The sequence below is a fragment of the Mustela nivalis genome (genome assembly GCF_964662115.1).
Source record: "Mustela nivalis genome assembly, chromosome: 12".
In the NCBI taxonomy this organism is placed as follows: domain Eukaryota; kingdom Metazoa; phylum Chordata; class Mammalia; order Carnivora; family Mustelidae; genus Mustela; species Mustela nivalis.
The window spans coordinates 10,712,749-10,734,563 of record NC_139031.1 but is presented as its reverse complement, the minus strand read 5'-3'; the positions used below and the strand labels follow the sequence as shown (position 1 = coordinate 10,734,563).

The 21,815-nt window shown below is 46.1% G+C and overlaps 3 protein-coding genes across 42 annotated transcripts in view; 2 read left to right on the top strand and 1 right to left on the bottom strand.

Annotated features, from left to right (window-relative positions):
* LOC309844598 (uncharacterized protein) overlaps positions 1-4,974 on the bottom strand; it is a 58,428-nt gene extending 53,454 nt beyond the window's left edge. For 11 of the 35 annotated variants that reach the window (XM_082691683.1, XM_082691688.1, XM_082691703.1 and 8 more), the window contains exons 1-3: positions 4,814-4,959; positions 3,882-3,937; positions 2,448-2,520 (exon numbers count right to left, since the gene is read on the bottom strand). In XM_082691683.1, the coding sequence (XP_082547809.1) occupies positions 2,448-2,520; positions 3,882-3,937; positions 4,814-4,915 (231 nt within the window). In that variant the 5' untranslated portion in view covers positions 4,916-4,959. Of the gene's footprint in view, positions 1-1,911; positions 2,292-2,447; positions 2,521-3,881 lie in introns of those variants that run through there. The other 24 variants (XM_082691691.1, XM_082691698.1, XM_082691690.1 and 21 more) reach the window with 12 other exon arrangements.
* TMEM139 (transmembrane protein 139) lies at positions 1,807-4,817 on the top strand. 4 transcript variants are annotated; one of them, XM_082691677.1, is made up of 4 exons: positions 1,840-1,874; positions 2,284-2,327; positions 2,811-3,060; positions 3,292-4,817. In XM_082691677.1, exons 3-4 carry the CDS (start codon positions 2,828-2,830, stop codon positions 3,674-3,676), a joined length of 618 nt encoding a protein of 205 aa, XP_082547803.1. In that variant the 5' UTR covers positions 1,840-1,874; positions 2,284-2,327; positions 2,811-2,827; the 3' UTR covers positions 3,677-4,817. The 4 variants fall into 4 exon arrangements, with proteins under 4 accessions (XP_082547804.1, XP_082547802.1, XP_082547803.1 ...); XM_082691675.1 differs by having other exon boundaries at positions 1,864-1,898; XM_082691678.1 differs by lacking the exon at positions 2,284-2,327 and having other exon boundaries at positions 1,807-1,898.
* Positions 4,975-5,044: 70 nt separating the features above from the next.
* On the top strand, positions 5,045-21,167 carry CASP2 (caspase 2). Of its 3 annotated transcripts, none has more exons than XR_014300770.1 (12): positions 5,095-5,272; positions 8,319-8,469; positions 8,762-8,929; positions 9,083-9,164; positions 9,756-9,850; positions 10,113-10,289; positions 15,069-15,197; positions 15,348-15,438; positions 15,524-15,584; positions 18,407-18,556; positions 18,732-18,841; positions 18,969-21,167. XR_014300770.1 is itself a non-coding variant. In XM_082691655.1 (12 exons), the coding sequence occupies exons 1-12, from the start codon at positions 5,199-5,201 to the stop codon at positions 19,098-19,100; spliced, it is 1,431 nt and encodes a 476-aa protein (XP_082547781.1). In that variant the 5' UTR covers positions 5,097-5,198; the 3' UTR covers positions 19,101-21,167. The 3 variants fall into 3 exon arrangements, 2 of the variants coding, with proteins under 2 accessions (XP_082547780.1, XP_082547781.1); XM_082691655.1 differs by having other exon boundaries at positions 5,097-5,272; positions 18,396-18,556; XM_082691654.1 differs by lacking the exon at positions 15,524-15,584 and having other exon boundaries at positions 5,045-5,272.
* The last annotated feature ends 648 nt before the right edge of the window (positions 21,168-21,815 follow it).

The following is a 21,815-nucleotide window of genomic DNA, read 5'->3' as shown; positions in this document are numbered from 1 at the left end:
TTAATATTAATTAATATTAATAAATAATAATTAAGTCAATATTATTAATATTAATTAATTAATATATTATATATAATATATTAATTAATACATTAATATTAATGTTAATTATATTAATATTGATATATTAATATATATTAATATATCAATCCTTCTTTTTTTTAAGATTTTATTTTAAAATAATCTCTACATCCACCATGGGGCTCAAACTCATGGCCCTGAGATCAAGAGTTGCCTGCTGTACCAACTAAACCAGCCAGACTCCCCAGATGCAAATCCTTCTGATCCCAGGCATACTTTCCTTATAGGAGATGAACAGTAAGGAAATTCATGTAAACAAAACAACCACCAGCTCTCCCCCTACTCTCCATTCCCACTTCCTACAGGGATACAGCTCATCTGGACTACCACAGCCTTCCTCTTACATCTCTTCCCTATCCTCTTTCTGGCCAAAGAATCATCATTGACATTCCACCACTAGACACACCTGCACCATTCCAGGCACCCTCATCCTTCTTTCCCTCCCTCCCTGCCTCTCTCCCTTCCTCTCCCACTCGGTATGTCTCTGTTTCTCTCTCACACACACACTCACACACTCCACACATCCTCTGAAGCATCAGCCCTGGCTATGCCCCCACAACTGCCCTTGGGATTAGATTTGTGCCCCATTATCTCCTACTCCCCTTGGTTTGTCCAATAGTAATACTCTGAAGCCCTGGAACCCAGCCTTGTGTCCTTCTCTGACTCTCAAGAATAAAGTATGCCCATCTTCTACACCTTCCAAGTACCTGCCTCACCTAGACTTATTACCATGATTCCCCTTAAAAGAGTGGTCATAGGGGTGCCCAAGTGGCTCAGTTGGTTGAGTGTCTTGCCTTTGGTCCCAGAGTTCTGGGATCCCAGGATTCTGGGATCAAGTCCCATGTGGGGCTCCCTGCTCAGTGGGAAGCCTGCTTTTCCCTCTGCCCCTGCCCCCTGCTCATGCTCACTCTCGTTCTCTCTCTCTCTCTCTCTCTCAAATAAATAAATAAAACTTTTTTTTTTTTTTTTAAGAGTGGGTACTGGATCTCCAGGGGGTGGTGAGACCAGGCAAGATGGCAGCCTTCGAATAGAGCATTCTACTGTTCAGTGAGCACCTACCAAGTCAGTTGCAGGGATTCAGCATTTATTGAAACAATTACACACTTTGAAAAGCTCACAGTGGAAGAAAGGTACATAAACAGAAAGTTACTATATAAACAGCTAAAGGTTTGAACGGGGGTAGGAAGGAATGCTGTGGATACACTGTGGAGACAGCCTCCACAGTAGGTATCACTACGGGCCGGGCGTGGCTTTTGAAGAATCAAGAGTTAACTGGGCCAAGAAGCAAACACAAAAACGTCTAACAGGTCTGCAGAAAACAAGTTCAAAGAAATGGTACTTTGGCAGCTAAAGCACGACAAGCCATTCCATGCCCACAGCAAATCATGCAAAGCACTATGTGATCTAGAGATTAAATAAACCGTGGCCTCTGCTCTAGGCATAAAACATATTAACTAAATACAAGACAAACTACTCACAATGCAGTAAGCATTGAGAAGAGGAAACTGAATACAACTCTGGTCCTGAGTACAAAGATCATTGGGGTGAGGGCGGGGACGCAGGAGCACTCTCATTAAAAAGAGGGTGGATGGTGTTTAAAAAAAAAAAAAGAAAGAAAAGAAATCAAGGTTCAGCAATAACAAGTCAGTTGTGAACAGAAAGGGGAGGAGGAAGCCTGCGCGTGAACTGAGGGATTGGAACAGAAAAGTGGGTGGAGCCCAGTGGCTCCAGTGGCTCCACCCCCGCCCTCCCGCTCCCCTACAACCTACTTTCTGCAGAGTCGGTCTGGACAGGTGAGGGAGGAATTCCTAACACCGGTGAGAAGGGTTGGAAGGCCATGGGATTGGGGTTAGGGTTAAAGCAGGGGATCTGGCCCCTACGTAGAGTCTGTGGCTTCTTGCTATGCAGAGTTCAGGGAATTCCTAATGGGTTGGTTTTGGGGTACAACTGCCTAGGCGTTGCTGCTGTGTTGCAGAGGGAAAAGGCTTCTCCCCACCAGCTTCCTACCCCTTGCGGTAACTACAGGCAAGAAACTTGAAATCTGAGCTTCCTGAGTTAAGGTCCATAGAGGATGGGATACCTTGGCAGATATGGAGAGATCAGGGGTTATCTGGGCCTCTGTCCATTGCCGTAGGCCTTTGTAAGAATCTCATAGTTGTGTCCCTTTGTTGTATCCGTGTGTACTTTCTCCCCCTCAACCAGAGCATGGGCTGAGTGGAAGAAATGGGAAGATGGGGTCAGACAGGGTAAGTGCTATTTCTCCCCAGATTCCCTCTCCAATAGTGTCTAACTGGGAAGATGGGGGTGGTTAGGGTGGAGGTCCAATGCAGAGCAATTACAGAGAAAAGGCAGGGCTGCCCCATCACCTGGATTCCTATGCTGTTGAGCACTGAGGCCCCAGGCAAGGCCCCAGGTCTTGGGTGGTGTAGAAAGATAGAGCTGGAAGGGACAATGCAGAGAAGGAAGAAGTTAGAAAGGCAGGGCCATGAAGGCTGCTGGGGTTATTTCCTGGCTACTCCACACATGCTGATACCATGTGTGATCCTAGATCACACAGCAGTGTGATCCTAGAATTACACAACTGAAGGGAACCTTGAAGATCATATATTTGGGCCATTTGATTTGAGATTGAAGAACCTAAAACCTAAAGGTGTCTAATGTGGTTACTTTGGAATCTGATGCGGCAGACTCCTGCCAACTGCTGGTTTAGACATACTGTCTTTTTGCAGGAGCCTGGGGAGGGGCGATGGTGCCAAGCCAGTTGTGGGGGAGACTGGAGAAGCCGCTTCTCTTCCTGTGCTGTGCCTCCTTCCTCCTGGGGCTCACTTTGCTGGGCATACAGCCAGACATCACCCCCGTTGCTTATTTCTTTCTCGCCTTGGGTGGCTTCTTTTTGTTTGTCTGCCTCTTGGCCTGTTCTCTGGAACGGGGATTCCGATCAATGCAGACGGAGAACCCAGGGGCCTCGGGCAATGCACGGTGAGTTAAGGGGTGGGTGGAATTCTAGGAATACAGGATGGACTCTTCCCACCCGCCCCCACCCCCGTGTCCCTCTAATCTCTCAGACCTACAGCTCTGCTTTCCTGTTAATTTTATCTATGAGCGAGTGGGTGGGGTCAGGGGTGGGTGGGTCTTTTGCCAATAGAAGATAGTAAAGGGGAAAAGGACTCCTTTCAGGAGGTCACCAGTGACTTGTTTCTTCTCCCTCAGCGACAATGAAGCCTTTGAGGTGCCAACCTACGAAGAAGCTGTGGTGCTGGAATCACAATGCCACCCCCCGCAGCTGGATCAACCACCCCCCTACAGCAGTGTTGTAATCCCTCCAGGACTTGAGGAAGGACAGCCCAGCCATCCAGACGGCCCCGACAGAGCCAGACTAGGAAGGCGAGTGGGCTCAGAAGGGTCTGTGACTGGAAGAGTTCCAGTCAGCCTCCGACTTCGGGGGCCCCGGGTCATGTCCACTGCTCCTGATCTGCAGAGTTTGGGGGTGCACCCCACGTTGGAGCCTCTTACTCCACCCCCCGCCTATGATGTCAGCTTTGATCAACCAGATGATGATGATGTTTTCTTTGAAAACAACTGGACACCCCCCTAAAAGACTTTCCCACGATATATTATCATCTCTGCACCAGACCTATTCATGCATTTGAACCAACATTTTTCCAGTTCCTGCTTTGTGTCAGGAACTGTGTTTCTGCGTGGGGAAATGAACACAGAGTGGAGTCAGGCTACCATAAGCCTTTTCCAGCAGGCATGTGTGTGGCACAATTTGAGTATTCAGGTAATGTTCAGTGACCTACCCCATATCCGGTATTTCCAGAGTTAAATGGAGGGTGAGAGGAGTGATCCAGAGAATCTGGAGAAGGAAGAAAAGAAACATCTGAGTGACAACTTTGTTGTTTCTTTTCTGGGTGCTTCTCTCTACCAGCTCAGTTAGGCTTTCCAGCCATGAGATGTCAATACCCTTATTGGAAAAAATGAGGGTTCCAAGGGACAGTGAAGTTTAAGAACTTGCACAGGGCACACTGCTAGTGAACAGCATAAAAATTATTTAAACTCGACTCTTCTGATCCCAAATCCTATTGTATTTTCAAATACAAGGTCACCCACAAATCTCTCAGTCTTTACCTTGGACAATTGCTGGACAGGGGTGGGAGACGTCCTAGGGACAGAATGGTGGAATCGTTGTGTCTACAGGCAGTGCGGGCCGAGTGTGACCAAGCGTGCCCAGCCTCCTGGATAAGCAAAGCTGAGACAGCTTCTGCCCAGGGGCCGGAGAGCACTCTCTAGTGCTTGCTAACGGGAAGCAGTGGAGTAAATTGCCCCAGGCGGAGGGGCTTCCGACTCTGAGATGAGTGGATGAGGCTGAGAAGGGAGAAAACAGGAGCTTGGCGAGGGGTGGCGGAGGATCTAAGGTTCCCTCTCGAATCACCTGTAAAGCTGGAGCCACCCGCACGGTGTCTAACCGTTAAGCCTCACCCCTGCGCTCTGACCACAGGGTTTTAAACCCAGCCCCCGGTCCGGCTTCCTCGGATCCCACCAGAACACCAGATTCTCTGGAATCGGGCTGTGGCTGCGATGTAGGTGTTCGCCCCTGGGAGCTGCCTCAGGGGTGCGCTCCCCACTTCGTCACTCGCCCACTGTGCGGCATCTAACAACACCTTCTAGGGCTCTCCATCTCCTCCTTACCCTGGCCCTAATAGTTCAACTTCAATAAAATCAACAGTCAGACCAAACCCATCTCGGTAACGTGCTTCCAGTAGGCGGGTGAAGCAAGGTGGGAGGAGCCGGAGAGCCAGCCGTGATTTCCGCGGGAACCAACGACCAATCGCATTTCCGCGTAGGACGGAGCGTCTCCGCGTTACCCCCGCCCCTTCCCTTTCCGCCAAGTGCGCTCTCTCATCCCATTGGACGGCACGTCCAGCGCGAGAGCTCTGTGCCTGCGCGCGCACCGGCGACGGGAGGGGCGGGGCAGGCCTCGCGTAGGGGTGGAGCTAGGAGAAGCAATGCGCAGGCGCAGTGTGCGCTGCCGGACGGGGGAGGGATGCAGAGGGCGCCAGGGCTTTCGGCTTGTTTGGATTGTGGGCGGTTCGCGCACAGCCCGGGAAAAGCGGTAAATGGCGGCGCCGAGCACGGGCTCTCGGCCTGCCCTCCAGCGAAAGGCGCTTATGGCCGCTGACAGAGGGCGCCGGTGAGTGAAGGAGGGTCGCAGAGGTCCTTCGTGGGGCCAGGGAGGGGAGTGCGGATCATGGCCCCGGCGTCCCCAGCCCTTGGCATCCCTGGAAGCGGCCGTGTCCGCCCTTGCTGCCAAGGGTGGGAGGCCGGGTTGAGCCCCCGAGGGGCGCGCGAGCGGCGGCCTCCCGTCGGCCTTGTCCCTCGTGAGCCGACCGCCCCAGCCTGCTTTGTCCAACCCACGGGGGCTCTGAACAGGAGGAGCTCTCCAGTTCTGCCACATCTCGGCTTCTCTTAAAGATTCTCCATCCTTTCTTTCCCCTTATTCTTTTATGACAAACTTTACTCTGTCCCCTTAAAAACGGACGAGACCTGCAAACCTCGGGATTCTGCCCGAGGTGCATTTGACTTGGATTGAGTATAGCATGACACGTATTGCTTTGGGTGTAACGATCCGGTTTTCAATGCGGTCGACACGGGCTTTGGGGTTTGAGTACTTTGAAAGGACAAGGGGGTTCCGAGACTCCGAAGTGTGTCTCCGCCTCGGCCCCAGTTGGTTTGATTTCATGGCAGGCATCACCCTGGATAACATTTTAATGACTCGCGGTCCAGACCCAGAGGACCAGTTCAGGACTTTTGGAGCCAGAACCTGCAGAAAGACAGAATCAAGACTTAAGAATTCCTTTTGTGTCCTTTTCTCCTCTCCTTCCTCCCCTTCCACTTGTGCCCTGAAGTTCTGGGTGATCATGGTGACTTTGGGAAAAGTCCATATTTGAGACTTTCACCCTAAAGTGGAGTGCAGGGAGGAGCAGGTGTGTGGAGAATGGATAATGACTTCAGATTAAACTTAATGAGTTTCTGACTGAAATTTTCAGTCCAGAACTTGAAGGAGTCAAGAACTGGGAGTCAGTCGGTGAATCCTGTGTATGGATGAGAGTGAATAGGGACAGGCTCTTTGAGGGGGATTCCTAATGGAATGTCAGCATTTAAGGGACAGTTAAAGATCTCATGAAGGATCAGGAACATAGGAGGCAGAGAGAGGAACTGGAGAGAATAGTATCCAGGAAACCAAGGGCGGAGAAAGTTTTAAGGAGAAAACTCTCCTGGTAAATTAAGAGAAGAAACTTGAGTAGACCTGCCTCACCAATGATCCGTATCCTGAGGAAATAACCAGCATCCAATTGGTGGCCTAATAACATTGTTACCAGAGTTTCATATATCCTGTCATTGTTACTGCTTTGGTGTTTTTTAAGGTGATTCTTAATTTTTTTTTTTTTTTTAATTTCTCTAGATGTATCGTAGCAGGTTTCTACCGAAGGTTTGGGGTCACAGGAGTATTTCTATAGACTAGAAACCTGAAGTTAAAATAGAATTTCAGACATCATTGTCCCAAATCCCAGATTTAACCCTAGTTAGCTGCTTCCAGCCTTGGGAATGTTTTATAACTTCTCTGACTCAGGATCCCACATGCTACCTTGTTGGATCTCTCTTAGCAGTTTCAGGACTCCGTCTTTTCCCTCCTCAATAAATCTCTAACCTGGAGTCAAGCCAAATACATCCTATAAATGCATGGTAGCTAAGTAATTTCTAAGATGCCCGTTCCCCCCCCCCCAGATACATATTTTAACATCTTTGAAAGCCATATGCATTTTTAAGTAGTTTTAACTTAGGAACTGTAGATGTTATCTCATCCCTTTCTCACTGCCTTCAGGCCCTTACTGTGGTCATGTTTTCAGAAACTAACTAGGCAGGCTGGGGAGCTGTGCATTTATATAAACTAGGCACAGAGATGATAGTGTGTTGGAAATGGAATTTTTTAAATTCATAAACAGAAGCTGATTATATTTTTAAAGCAATAAGAAAACCAAAGAATCCTTGAAATAAAGACACCCCTAATAAATTACCAAAACAACTTAACCTTTATGCTTTAACTCTTTCAGGTGATCTCAGGTTATGTTCATTGTGTCTGTCATGGATGTTTATCTCCTGTGACTTTCTGTCATACTTGCTACTTACTCAGTTCTTAATTACAGGATTCTGACCACTTCTCATGTCATTTTGTCACAGGAACTAAGTCTAAAGACCACAGGTATAATTGGTACAAGTGGGCTGGAGAGTAATGTGTATGTGTCAGCCTGTCTCATTTATTTCCTATTAAAGCCATCCATTGGCTTGAGCTTTTGCCATTGTATCAAATTATTTTATTCCTTACCCAGGATCATCTTAACTCATTATTTTTAGCAGCCTAGGTAAATAATATGACAGGTTTTCTGGGATAATCTCTCTCTCTTTCTTTTTTTTCAGTCTTTCATACAATTTTATTTTCTCTTTTCACCATTATAGTATGATACCCAAATTTTGTCTTAACCGGAGGGTCTGTAAACACAGGCTTAAGCAGCCCTCTTACAGGCAGGGCAAATGCTGCTTCTTGAAATGGTCCCACCGTGGAACCTCTGGTCATCCAGCCCAGGTCGCACCCTTGCCTGGCTTTATCTTCACTATAATGTGTGGCCACTTCATTGAAAGTTATTCCAGACTTTAACTTTGCCACGGCCTGCTTGATTTTCTCATGTTCCTCACACAGAATGTGTCTGACCTTTGCTATATGGCCACCACCTTTGGGACCCTGAGCCTTCTTGTCCGAACTGTCGCTCCCAGAGGCGGCTGCTCCTCCTTACCAACTCTTCCCCCCCTTTCTCGGAACCACTTTTTTTCAACGGCCTGGAATAATCTCTTAGTTAAAATTGGTCTGTCCGACAGAGGAGTAGTCCTTCTTTTGTGTGTATTTTGGTCAAGGTAGATATTTCCTTCCCCTAGACAGACTGTTCACCTCAGAAGATGGTCTCAGTGCAACATACTCCATAAAAAATTATACATTATTTCTTCATGATTAGTGTGTTACTGCTTAATACTACTTTGATTTTAACCAGATTCAATAAAATATGCCTAATATTGGTTATCATAAGTCCCCTTCTTTTTGTTCTTCCTACCCACTCCTTTTCCATTCTACTCTTCTGTGTCAGATCTTCTACTTGATGGCCTTTCCCTCTGCCTTTTATCCGCAGGATATTGGGAGTGTGTGGCATGCATCCTGACCATCAGGAAGCACTGAAAAAGAACCGAGTGGTGCTAGCCAAACAGCTGTTGCTGAGTGAACTGTTAGAACACCTCCTGGAGAGGGACATCATCACCTTGGAAATGAGGGAGCACATTCAGGTATTGGGAAGCAAAAGAGAAACGCCAAATTAGTAAACTGGTCGTAGTAGGGGCAGCAGAACACTGTGAAGTGTGGCAAGGATATAGAGCCTTATTAAGGAAATGAAAACGCCCTTCTACCCTAACGCCTTTTCAGAAAAGATACATAATTTTAAAATAATAGGAAAGACTGCCCCCATACATACATTTCTTCTGTAAAAGGGTTCTTGAAATTACTAGGAAGGTCATCTGAAGAAACAGAATTACAGCTGTATATGTAAATATGATTTTATGTTGTATTCTTTGATCTTAGGCCAAAGTGGGCAGTTTCAGCCAAAATGTGGAACTTCTCAACTTGCTGCCCAAGAGGGGTCCTCACGCTTTTGATGCCTTCTGTGTGGCCCTGAGGGAGACCAAGCAGGGTCACCTGGAGGATCTCTTGCTGACAACCCTCTCTGGTCTTCAGCACGCACGCCCGCCGGTATGGAGCCCTAGACATGTGGTGGTGTGTTGAGAAGGGTTAGTTTGGTGGGAAAGGAATTTTTGAGACAGGGTGGGGTAGGCTAGGTTATGGTTTTGTTCAAACTGCACCATCTCCCTAAGTCCTGGCATGGTGGGTCCTCATTTCTTACAGTTGAGCTGTGACTACGACTTGAGTCTCCCCTTCCCGATGTGTGAGTCCTGTCCCCCTCACAAGCAGCTCCGCCTGTCTCCAGGTGAGAATCAATGAGATGACACATCCCACAGATTGACTTTTTTCTTGACTGATATCTGACTTTGCCCTAGCATGATAACCTGTTTTCATTCATACTGGGAACAGTCGTCTTTGCAAATTTGTTAGGGACTAGCAGCAGAGTTTAATTGGGGGATTGGCTGGGCCTTGCCTCCGCTCTGTCACAGATGATTTTTTTCTTCTGGCATTTGGTCCTTAGAGCAACTGGTCCAAGTAGGAAACTCCAGCCCATGACCGGCCTGGCTCCTTGAAGCTGCCCCTTTAGGATGAGCTGTCGCATTATGGGCCATTAGCCTGCTGACTGAGTATCCTAGTGATTAGAACAAGGCTTTTATCAGATAGCCCATGCAGTCATTTAGTGGGTTAAGCACCTACTGTGATTGGGCTCAATGCAGAGGATCCAGTGGTGAGCAAAAGCAGACGGGGTCTTGGCCTCATGGAGCTTCTAACGTAGGGGAATGAGCAAGACCAGTAATTTGTCAAACCCCAGTTCAGCAGGGAGCCTTAGGTTAGAATGAAGTCCCGGGATTGACACACAGATGGTACACCAGTTTTTCGGCTCTCTGTGCCACAGATACTGTGGAGCACTCCCTAGACCACGGAGATGGTCCTCCCTGCCTTCAGGTGAAGCCTTGCACTCCCGAGTTTTATCAAACACACTACCAGCTGGTGAGTCCTACAGAATGCAAGAAGAAAAGTTGGGAAATGAGACACCCTTCCTGGGCACCTGAACTTAGTTTACACATATACCCCTTCCTGCTTTGTTAGTCAGAAAGTCCATACTGATTGGTTATCTTCTCTGAGCATTTCTCTATATTGACGTGGTGGGGTTAACAAGAATATGTTGGCTTTGTTTACTTGAAATGTCTCATTTAGTTGGGGAAATGGTTTCTATCCATAAGAAGCTCTAATTGGCTCCCCTTTCCCCCAGGCCTATAGGTTACAGTCTCGGCCTCGTGGACTGGCACTGGTGCTGAGCAATGTGCACTTCACTGGAGAGAAAGACCTGGAATTTCGCTCTGGAGGGGATGTGGACCACAGCACTCTGGTCACCCTCTTCAAGCTCTTAGGCTACAAAGTCCATGTCCTACTTGACCAGACTGCGCAGGTACATGTAACGTGTACGGTAGAGAGCTGAGCAACACTGGGGCCAGACGCATCCTCTGCCCCTCTGCCTGCTGGATAGGTCTTACTTGGTTACTTTCTTCTCCCTCCCTTTTTACTCGTTCTCTCCTGTCCTACCTTGCAACCTAGTTTAAAAAAAAAAAAAGAATTAGGGCCAGCGAGCTGCTTCAGTGTTAGCTTCTCAGAGTCACTGTGCTCTCCCTGGGTAATACTGGTCCCAGATTGGGTTGTTACTCTCATATACCAGAGACTCAATTCCTAGTCACTCGGCATGTGAGGAGACCCTGAGATTCACCCAACTAGTCAGGAAAGATATTTATAAGCCGGGACAATACAGGACATTTACTCCTTGGTTTGACATTGTCGCTTACAAGCCCAGTTATTGATCAGTTATTATTACTTCAGCAGATGACATTCTTGCAAATGAAAGTTTGCTAGAACTGTCCATGGCGGTTTAATGAATGAATATGGGGAAATTCCTTACTCTTACCAGTTGTGTGACCGCAAGACAGATCTTAGGGGAGATTACTTTTAAACTGGATTCCTGCAGATCACAAGCATTTTCATTATTCCCTGTTAACCCTTATTACTGAGCTATACTGCTGATTTTGTTACCTTTAGGTATTTCTGTTCTGAAATTGATAGTAGCCTTATTAGTAAATAGATACTAATTATTCATCTTTTTTCCATTTCTATCCTTCTCTCTTTTTTAAAGTTTTAATTTTAATTCCAGTTAGTTAACATACAGTGTTAAAACAGTTTCATGTATATAGTACAGTAATTCAACGCTTCCGTACATTACTCCCAAATCCCCATCACCTGTCTCACCCATCCATCCCCACCCCTAATTCTTTATTTTGATTCCAGAATAATAGCACTTTCCTAAACTTGCCTTTGGGAGTGTCAGTTTTAAAATCAAAGTTTCTAGGACATTCACTTTGATTTGTTGAGGTAGAGAATCTATTTTGTCTTCAGCGTTGTCTGTGGTTTTTAATTCTGTATCTTAGCTATCTTTCATGGGAATGATTGTGTAAGAGCATGTGACTCTTGATCTTGGGTTGTGAGTTCAAGCCCCATGTTGGACATAGAGGTTACTTTAAAAATTAATTAATTTTGAGCACTTTATACTGGTGGGGGGACTCTGTTTGCTATACTAAAAATGTTTTTAAATGTGAATCTTAAATTCATAGGACCTCAGTTAGATGAGGGAGTCTTGACATCAGCAGAAGTAGAAGTACTTACCCTTATATTCTGAAGGACCAACCAAGAGTAGACAGTGTATTCTATAGCAGTTAAGAGAATGAAACAATCCGCCTGGGTAGATGTGGTCAGAAGGATAAATGGAGGGTGTGAGACTTGAGCAGGACTTGAAAGAAGCTACTCAAGCACAGAGGAGTGATGAATGGGTCCTAGGCAGGGAGAATGGCCTACGGATAGGAAATGTGTGTGTGATGTTAGGGACCTAATGGGTAAACCAAATGTCTAGGACAAAGGAGTGCCAAGAATAAGATAAGGATCAGAATGCCATGACCTTGAACTTCCATGATTTAGAAAAACAGTAGGGGCACCTGGGTGGCTCAGTTGTTATGCATCTGCCTTTGGCTCAGGTCATGATCCCAGGATCCTGGGATCAAGCCCTGCATCGGGCTCCCTGCTCTGCGGGGAGCCTTGCTTCTCACTCTTCCTCTCCCTCTACTTGTGTTCTCTGTCTCACTGTCTTTCTCTGTCAAGTAAATAAAATATTTTTGAAAAAAAAGAAAGTAAGAGAAAAACATTAGTAATTCTTTTAACAGAAAGGTGATACATTCACAGTGATGATTCAAGGCACCATTGAAAAGAAAGAAGTAGAGACCAGTGGCAGGAAATCCAGTGTGGAGTTGATATAATGCCAATACAAGATGTTGGGAGCCTGGACAAAACAATGGAACAAGAGGAAAATAATATGTATGGAAAATAGCACAATGGCATGATTGTACTATAAGAGCTTGGTAGTTAAATGATTGCATATGGAAGAAGACAGAAAAATTAAGTAAGGAATTGAGGGTTCTCAAGAGATGTCAGTACCAAAAATGTAGTTTGGGCATTACATGTGTAGAAGAAATACTTTAAGTGATGAGAGTATGAGATCTTTGAGGAGAGTAGAGTAACGAGCAGAAAGCATAGGACTGAATCTTAGGATAGAACCCTCCCTTTGCAGCCTCGTCCTCAGCTTTGGAGATTCAGAAATGTGAGGAGGACATTGCAAAGTCGGTTTCCAACAGTGGCCAGTCAAATGCTGAGATACAGTTACAACCAAGTAGTTACAAATGGGTATGATAATTTGGTTCTTTGGGCATCTGCACAGAGTACTTTGTTCATAATACGACTTCTCAAGAGATTCAACTCTTACCATCTGATTATTTGATGAGCCAAAGAGAACCAAAAAAATTAAGATCCTCCGCCCCCCATTATACCTTTTGACTTCAGAAATAATTGCATTTAAGTATAGTCTTAGCTAACCCTCTTCACTTGACAGTGCTGGACAGTGCACTAGTATTCTCACCTCTTGTGTGGGTTTTCAGTTTTTCTCTTTGTCATCAAAGTCTTCTGTCACCATGCCTCCCTCCTGAGGTTACTAGTTCTAGAATTACAGTTTATCCTGTGCAAGGAAATGAGATACATTTTAAAGTGGCAAATTTCCTTTTACCGTGTGGTATCGATTTTTAACTTGCATATGGGTTACAGACTGCCTTGAAACTGTAAGGGTACACTAGGGGCCATCCCTGGAGAATGCAGCTAGCCATAAAATTTTGCATATCATCTCAGAGGGTTTATAGTTTATTCCCTTGTGTCCCCCAACCTCCAGTCAAAAACACAGGCAAGAGTGAAGAATCTTGCTATTTTTAGAAGTGCTATAATTTTATCAGAAATAAATCTAGAAATTCTGTTTTAAGCTGTGCTACTTTTGGAAAACTTCCCCCCAAATAAATAACCCCCGGTTACCAGTTGAGTACTGTTAAATTCGATTACTGAGGACGTGTGTTCTTACTTGGGCTTTGTTGTCCTCTATTTACTGATCTAAGAGTCTCACTGAAGTTCAAAATGCTCATGAGTAGGTGCCAAACATACGTTTTTATTGCCGCCTTCCAGCAAAATTAGCATCAACTACTCTGTGTTAAGATTCCAAATAAATAAATGAAATCTTTACAAATGAGAATTCTATTATAGTCAACTCCAGAACATTCATACTTCTGCAGTCTCTTGAGATTATATATTCCTGAAATAAATGAGTTTGGACATCTTTTTATTATCTCAAGATTTCCAATATTATGATTGGCTTCTCTTGACCCAGAAAATGTACATACTTTTCAATCAAGCCAATTTCTTCTTCATTTCCAGTTTAGTTACAGACTTCCAAGTCTTCTATACAATTGTCTCTGTTAACCTGCAAACAGAAGTATTCCACACAGACCAGTAGTTCTCAGACTTCAGCATGTCAAAGTCACCTGGAGGGCGTATTAAAACAGTTTGCTGCGACCCAAAATTTTGCATTTCTTGCAAGTTTCCAGAACTACTGCGATGTATTATAGAGTGTGCTTTTTATTGGGAGCTGTGCCTGGTAACTATTAAGTAAGGTGATGCTGCAACTGTCCTCCCTAGTTTGCTATCATTGTACTCATTATAGTTCACTAAAATTCATAGTAAAATGAACTTGTTTTCTCTCTTCTGGTCTCAAATAGGAGAGACCACTCAGACTTCTTGAGTTGTAGAGGAGGCATAGGTTTAACAGTTTGTATTGGGTTATTTACTATTTGGTGCAACTTTCTGTTGGATGGGCCAGTTGCTTAAGGCAGAGTGATACTTGTATGGCAACCTGGTACACCGTAAACAAGAGTCTTAGGTTGGACTAAAGATGGACCAGTAGTAGGTTCTCTGAAAAGATAACATTGCTACTCCGTGTTAGATATGTACGTTATAAGAATGGCGGAATGACAGAATAATGCAGTATGTGCCAGACATTATTATAAATCCTTTCTACATAGTATTTCATTTAATCTTTATGAAATTGGAGAACATTTACTCTTAATTATCTTCTTACAAAATGAGTATTAGAGATTTGAGGGGCCAAAAAACTGAACTCGTTTCAGTTTGTGAACCCAGGGCTCAAACCCAAGTCTTTCTGCTCCTGTAGCCCATGTATGTGGCCATGGTCCTGTGCAGAATTCTCCAGACGGTGTGCTCTTCCGTGCATGGAGCATTTTACCCAGACACTGTCACGTCCCGGGGAACATAAAATCTCGGGCCGAAAACTGCGTGGAAGTACTGCCATTCTCTATTATCATGATTCCATTAGCCCTTTGTCAGAACAATTTATTTCCTTATGGCTGGATAGGTGTTTTACTCATTCATAGCTCACCTGGTGGTCCGCCTTGTGCCATTTATGTTTATAGAGAGAGCCTTTGCTCTAAGAAAGGGATCAGATTGATGATTGGGGAGTGGAGAGAGTTAAGTAGCACTTAATTAGCTTTATAAGTGTCTTGGTTTAGTCCAAGAACTCTTGACATATCTCAGTGAGTCTGGATTTTGTGAGATAATATTCAGAATTCTGTATCTGAAGTCATGCATCTTTCTGATGAGTCCACAGCCTTTTTTAGCCTTTCCTAGGGTGTCTGACTTTTCTTTTCATTGACCACAGTAATAAACAGCTTAGGGTTAGAATCCAAAGAAGGATTCTGTTGGTGCTGACTGCAGTGAACAACACTAAAACGTGTTTTTCCTCCAGGAAATGCAAGAGAAACTTCAGAACTTTGCCCAGTTACCTGCCCACCGTGTCACCGACTCCTGCATTGTGGCGCTTCTCTCTCACGGTGTGGAGGGAGGCATCTACGGTGTGGATGGCAAACTGCTTCAGGTGTGTGTCATCCTGTGGCGGCAGCTGTTCATGCTCGATGCCTTCCCCTCCTGCCCACCTGCCTCTCATAACGGTGGCCTTCGTACCTGGAGGACTCCGAAAGGCCTGCGGTCTACTTAACCTCTCTTCTCTTTTCTGTCTTTCTGGCAGCTTCAAGAGGTTTTTCGGCTCTTTGACAACGCCAGCTGCCCAAACCTCCAGAACAAACCGAAAATGTTCTTCATCCAGGCCTGCCGTGGAGGTGAGTGCCCTGGCAGGTCAGCACCTGGGTGGTGGCTCCTGGGCAGCCTCCCACCAGCTCTCACTCTCCTGTTTGCTCCTCTCAGGTGCTATTGGATCCCTTGGGCACCTCCTTCTGTTCACTGCTGCCACCGCCTCTCTTGCTCTGTAAGTGTCTCCCGATGCATGGGGTGTGCTGGGCCTTGGGCAGCCCATGGCTCTCAGGTTGGTCGGCTCTCTGTGCACCACCATCTCCTCTCCTCAGGACTCTCTTCATCCGTGCCTTTGCCTTCTTCCCGGAGAACTCTCACTTCTCCTGTGCTGTTAACTCTGCTGTGCTCGGTTTTGTTCCCCACTGCAGTTGAGGAGCTTCTGTCTGTCTCTGCGTTCTCTCTCTCTCCCTTCGTACCCGTCCTCTGTTCTCCGGCCTCTTCCTCCTTCTCTCCTCATCCGCGCTCCGTCGTGGCCGCTTCTCTGCTTCATCCCTGTAGTGCGCAGCCCGGGAGTACAGAGGCCCCAGGCCGGGCTCTCACTCAGCCTTGAGCTGCTTCCATCCCTCTTCTTTCTCGCGTGCAGTCTCCTAACCGCGAAGAGCCGGGGCACCGAGGCTATGCGCCGAAGACATGCCGGCATACTTCTTCTCCTAGCGGGAAACCGTGATATTTAAAAGCTCTGACCATTTTTAGCTATATCAAGTTAGAGAAGTTCCTTGATGGCCCTCCACCTTAATTTTCTCCATATAAACTGTAGCTAATAATCAGACCTACTTCATAATGTTGCTGAGATAACTGAATGGAACAATATGTATGAAGGGCTTATTTTGCACCTGGCTCATAGTCCATCCATAGAAGAGGCCAGCTGTGACTGTTACGGCATGGCCCGTGCCCTCAAGGGGCTTATAGTTTGGTTTAAAGAGCACTTTGTCCTAACATTCAAATAATTCTTATCTCTCGTGTAGTCAACAAATATAAATGGTTAACATTATCTTTCTGATATCACCAAAGAATATAATTTATTATGGTCGTACAACATGACTAAGTTACTATCAGAAAAGCAGAAGAAAACGTGTGGTCTCTCAGGAGACTGCTACTATCTAAAAAAAAGGAAAAAAGAGAAAGAAAATGTGTCTCTTGAAAGAGCCTTCCAGTTACGAAAAAGATAATGCAAGTATACACGAAGTAGCTTGAGAATGATTCGGAGGCCTCAAGCAAGGGGAGAATTAGTTACATACAGGCCATGCATATGAAGGGATAAGCAGTAAGGAGTAGATTGTTTTAAGCCGGCTTAGTTTGAAGACCTTTCATAAGTATTTTAATGTGGTATGGCTTAATTTGGACCCAGAAGGATAAAATCTGCATAGGTGTGGAGTAGTCCATGGGGCCTTTCAGAGGAGACAGGGATACAAGATGAGAAGCACACCAAGACTGAAAGGACATGGAGGGCTATAGTGAGGAAAGAGTTTGTGAGGGCAGGAACTTACTGTTTATTCACCGGCTGGATGCCCAGACCCAGGGCACTGGCTGATACATGGTAGCGCTTAATAAATATTGAACAAAGGGATGAAAATTAATCTTCTCAAAAATTGTAGCAGTCACACAGAAAATAGATGGGATTTGTGTTACTGGGAGAAGCAATAACATTTATTGATTAATGGATCTGAACCTCAAAGCCAAGAAAGAAAGCTTCCTTTTCCTTGAAGGACACATTTAGATTGGCCTATTGCCTTCAGGAGGGATTACTGGCAAAATAAAATCAATTAAAGACATTTATGATCATTTTCTCTTACTATATTCAGAGATATATATACAGTGTCAGATCTGGATAGGGAGAATTGCTCTTTCCTGGGGTAATCTGAATCTTCTCTCTAAAATGAAATCCTTCAAGAGCTGACCTTGGAAGATTTGAACTCCCCTGTCTACTGTCGTACTTATTAGTTACTAGAACTGATGTCTCTAAAATTACTCTCCTTTCTGCAGCTGCCTGGCTCCTAAACTAGAGTGTGAGGTCTGTAAGGGCAGGAATCTTTATATCCTGGGCCTTAATGCAAAATAGTGCCTGACACATGGTAGTTGCTCAATAACTTTTTCTGGGATCAGCAAATTTTGGTCAATTCCCCGTAATTCTTCAAGCTTTACTTGCCTTTTGGGCTCTCAAGTGTTGCCTGGCGTAGGAATACTGTAAAAGGCTTCGCTTTCTTATTTTTGGTGTGTTGAGCTGTGTGTCTTCCCTGTCTCTTTTTCCTCCTGACTGTATCCCACCGACCTCCAAAATAAAACAGCAACCTCCAAAAAAGAGTATGTCTGGGCATAGGTAAGGCCTGGGTCAGGAGGTTGGACATGTAGTCCAGGTATGTTGAAAATTGCTAAAATTTAGTAAGTGTTCTTTTTCAATCATATAGAAGAAAATAATCAAATCATCCCAATTTTTAAGTTTTTCCTTTTACAAATTTCTCTTAAATCTTGGATGCCTGCCACAATTTGACTTATGAAATTAATAAGGAGTAAGTAACCTAAAAATACCAAAAGATTTAGAAAGTGATCACATTCGGGGTTTTTAAAATTTTTTTTTATTGATACGTAGATTTGAGGTGATTTTCATATATCGTGCATGTAGTAATCATATTATACATTTATTAACTTGGTTTTCCTGTTTATATATAAAACTGTTTTGTCAGCATTTAATTATGTATTGTCATAAAAAGCACTGTGACTTCCAGGTGTATTGCTAATTGAACAAATATAGACATAGGATTTTTAGTTCTGATCACAAGGAGTGTTTGGCAATTTCCGTCTTGCGCAGAGTGGATGAAGCTGGGCAGGAATGGGAGTAATGATGATTTTTTTTTTAATTCATCAGCCGGAGATTGGAGGCAGCAGCTGGAAATGGCTCTTCCCAGTCAAGGTGACAGGAAACTCTGGCTTGCCTGTGGCAGGCTCAGGAGCCACGGGAGGAAGTAACGTCTTTGTCCGTTCTGTCTGCCTTTGCTACAGATGAAACAGACCGTGGGGTGGACCAGCGAGACGGAAAGAATCACACGGGACCCTCTGAGTGCGAGGAGAGCGACGCCAGCAAAGAGGAGATGCTGAAGGCCCGACTGCCCACGCGCTCAGACATGATCTGTGGCTATGCCTGCCTCAGAGGTATTCGGAGCGCCCAGAGGGAAGTCCCGTGCTGTGCTCCCAGAGACGGCACATTTGCCCCCAGGCTCTCTGAGTGGGGAGGGTCCAGGATGCCAGGGAAGTCCAGTTGGGGACATCCAGCCGTGTAAGCTGTCCTGGGACCTTCCCGCTGTGGGTGGCACCATCCTTGTTGCAGGGACTGCCGCCATGCGCAACACCAAACGGGGTTCCTGGTATATCGAGGCCCTCACCCAGGTGTTCTCCGAGCGGGCTTGTGACATGCATGTGGCCGACATGCTCGTGAAGGTCAGTCATCTCCGTCCGGCTCTGTCTGCTCAGGCTCTGCCCTCCTGCCTCGCCCTGTCATCGTCTCTAGCCTGCCCCTGCTGCCGACAGGCTCAGACGGGGCGACGGTGGGTTTCTGTCTCCGCAGGTGAACGCGCTCATCAAGGAGCGTGAGGGCTACGCCCCTGGCACGGAGTTCCACCGCTGCAAGGAGATGTCCGAGTACTGTAGCACCCTGTGCCGCCCCCTCTACCTGTTCCCGGGCCACCCTCCCACGTGACGCCGTGCCCACCGCCCTGCTGCGTGGAGGCCTGATGGGACATGTCCTCTTCTGGTGCGCGGTGTCTCTTCCCCCTCAGGGACTGGGAATCTGCGGGGCTCGCGGAGCACCCCTGCCCTCTCCGCCTGCGTGCACAGGGCCACAGGCCAGCCCCTCCTGTGGCAGCTCCCTCCCTGTAGAGCGGACTCTGGCCGGACGGGCAGCTGCAGTAGAGGAGCCTGGCGGATGATATTAGGAGCACAGTGTCTTTATGGGGAGAGGACATGTGGGTTTCCCCATGGTTTGTGTTCACTTCCCGCCCCAGGTCTTTGGTAGACAGCACTTTGGTGATTACTTTTATTACGTTAGCTAAGACGTTTCGGAGACCGTCCCCTGTCTTTCTCTTTTCTTTCATATTTCCACCGCATTTATCCCAGACTGAGAGTTTGGAAAGCGTTCTGATTCCAAGTAGGCATTTTTCATTTTGCCTCAAAAGGGCAGACAGGACTGGCGGCACGTTGCTTCCGCGTGTGTGGTCGGGACCGCAAGGCCAGCCAGTGGAAGGCCGGGGTTCTCCGCTCCACAGTTGGCTTCTTTGGGCTCAAGGAATCCTACTGAGGATCCCTGGTACCTGGAACTCCTTGATCTTTGCTCAGGGAAGTTCCAGAGTTTTCTTAATCAGAGATTCTCTTTCTGAGCTTGGTTACTGAGATGAACCTCAGCAGCGAGTGTTAGCAGGGCCAGATAAGGGTGGTGTGCTTCCTCATACTCGAACCTATCACCTTATCTTTTGCTTCCTCTGAAATGTCTTTTTTTTTATAAAGCATCCTAGTTGTTATCTCCCTACTTCCTGTTTCTCCCCTTTCACCTTTTCCTCATCCTGTTTACTGCTGCCGCCAAATGTGTCTAACATACTGCTCTAAGTGGATCATTTGGCTGCTCACAGATAGAATGTGGTAGCTTGTTCCTGCTTTCTGTTTCAGTATTAAATCCCCTTTGATTTTATATGGCCCGTTTTCCCTTCTCCCAGGCCTCCATTTTAGGCTGTTGGCTGTACATGCTGTGTCCCCTAGAAACCTTCTTTATCTGTGCCACGTGTCCTGCTTTCCCTGTTCTTCAGGGACATCTCTTGTCCCTCCAATCAGATCTCTACATGACAGATTTTGGTTTGGGGTTTTTAAATATAAATCTGATCATCTCACTCCCCTGCTAAGGTTTCTGTCATACCTGAAGCAATGTCCAAACTCCTAACCTCGGCCTGTATGGCTCCTGCCTTCCCCTTGAACCTCCTCAAAGGCTGGTTTCCTTCGAAGTGACTGTCCCGTGCCATCCTCAGTTTCTCAAACATTCTGAGGTCCTTCCCGCCCTGGACCATCACACACTTTCCTGGGGTCTGCTGAGCTCCGTTCCTCACAAGTGTTGGCTTACATGCCACCTTCTTGTGGAGGCCTTCTTGGGTCATTCTGTCTAAATAATCTTCCATGTTTCTTTATTACTGCATCCTGTTGAATTCCTTCATTGCACTTAGCGCAATTTATAATTACGTTTTTGCTTGCTTCACTTGGTCATTTCTGTTACCCCTACTAGGCTGTAAGCTCCCTGAGGATAGAAACCTTGTCTCTGTTTCTTTTGTTCACCAGTATATACCCAGCACCTGGCACGTGGTAGGTCTTCAATAAATGCTTTTGGGTCAAGGAAGAAAGCAACCCTGACTAGAACCCTACTTCTGGACAAAATTTCCCTTGAACAATATACACAGTTTAGTATTTACACTCTAGGTTTTTCCAGGTGTTTTGTTTTATCCACTGATAGTCCTAGCTCGGGAAGACCGCTGTCATGTGTCAGGCGCCATCTTCCGCATCTCCCATGATCGCCGGCACAGTGCTCAGCCTGTAGTAGTTCAGGTGCTCAGTAAATACTTGTTGGGTGAGCCGGGGGCGGGGTGGGGGGGGTTGGACACTTCTGCTGAGTCCTGCTCTTGGATCAGTATCATATGGAAGTATTTAGGTGATAGAACCTTTCCATTTCCCACTGCCAGGATTTTATATTGCCTCCAGGTGCCAAATAAATGCTCGTATTTATTGCTGATGTGTGCCTGACATCTCTTTTTCCACAGATAACCTTCTGAAGTTCATATATTCTCATTTTCTTGGCCCTTTACAGCACTCCTCACCACCTCCTAAGGCAAACCGAACTGAACACCCTTCTTCCTTTGCTGCCACGATCTTTGTGACATATACAGGTGGGGGCCCATCTCAGCTGTCGTGGCCATAGGCAACTGCCCAGAATATAGCTGACACTGGGATTTCTCAGGGTCAGAAGAGACCTGAGAGTTATTAGCAAGCAGTGTTGGTTCTGGATTATGTAGATTATGGGATAGAGGCTAGAGAAAGAGATTGGGCTGGAATTACAAAATGGTGAGGATTATAGGATCTCTGTGGCCCCAAGTTGGATTTAAGGTTTTCCAGAGTGGACATGGACTGTGAGAGAACTCAGGGCAGCAGGAAAGAGATCTAAGCAGTGGGCTCTGTAGGTTGGTAAATTCTTGGGTTGCGGTGTGTCCAAAGTATGTGCATGGAGAGACGAGTATGTAAGTGCATGTGAGCCATGGAAAGAGATGGAAAATTCTTTAGGAACATGTTGGAAGTAAGCATCAGTGGGACCTGGGGGAGAGCGGTTGGGATATAGGAGGAGGAGGAAGATCAGAAAGGGATGAAGTTGAGCCGAGGCAGGTGA

Coding starts and splice junctions, on each gene's coding strand:
- TMEM139 (XM_082691678.1), top strand. CDS start 2,828: ATGGTGCCAAGCCAGTTGTGGGGGAGACTGGAGAAGCCGCTTCTCTTC. Junction 3,061..3,291: donor GGGGCCTCGGGCAATGCACG/GTGAGTTAAGGG, acceptor CTTCTCCCTCAG/CGACAATGAAGCCTTTGAGG.
- CASP2 (XM_082691655.1), top strand. CDS start 5,199: ATGGCGGCGCCGAGCACGGGCTCTCGGCCTGCCCTCCAGCGAAAGGCG. Junction 8,470..8,761: donor AAATGAGGGAGCACATTCAG/GTATTGGGAAGC, acceptor CTTTGATCTTAG/GCCAAAGTGGGCAGTTTCAG. Junction 15,198..15,347: donor TGGATGGCAAACTGCTTCAG/GTGTGTGTCATC, acceptor TCTTTCTGGCAG/CTTCAAGAGGTTTTTCGGCT.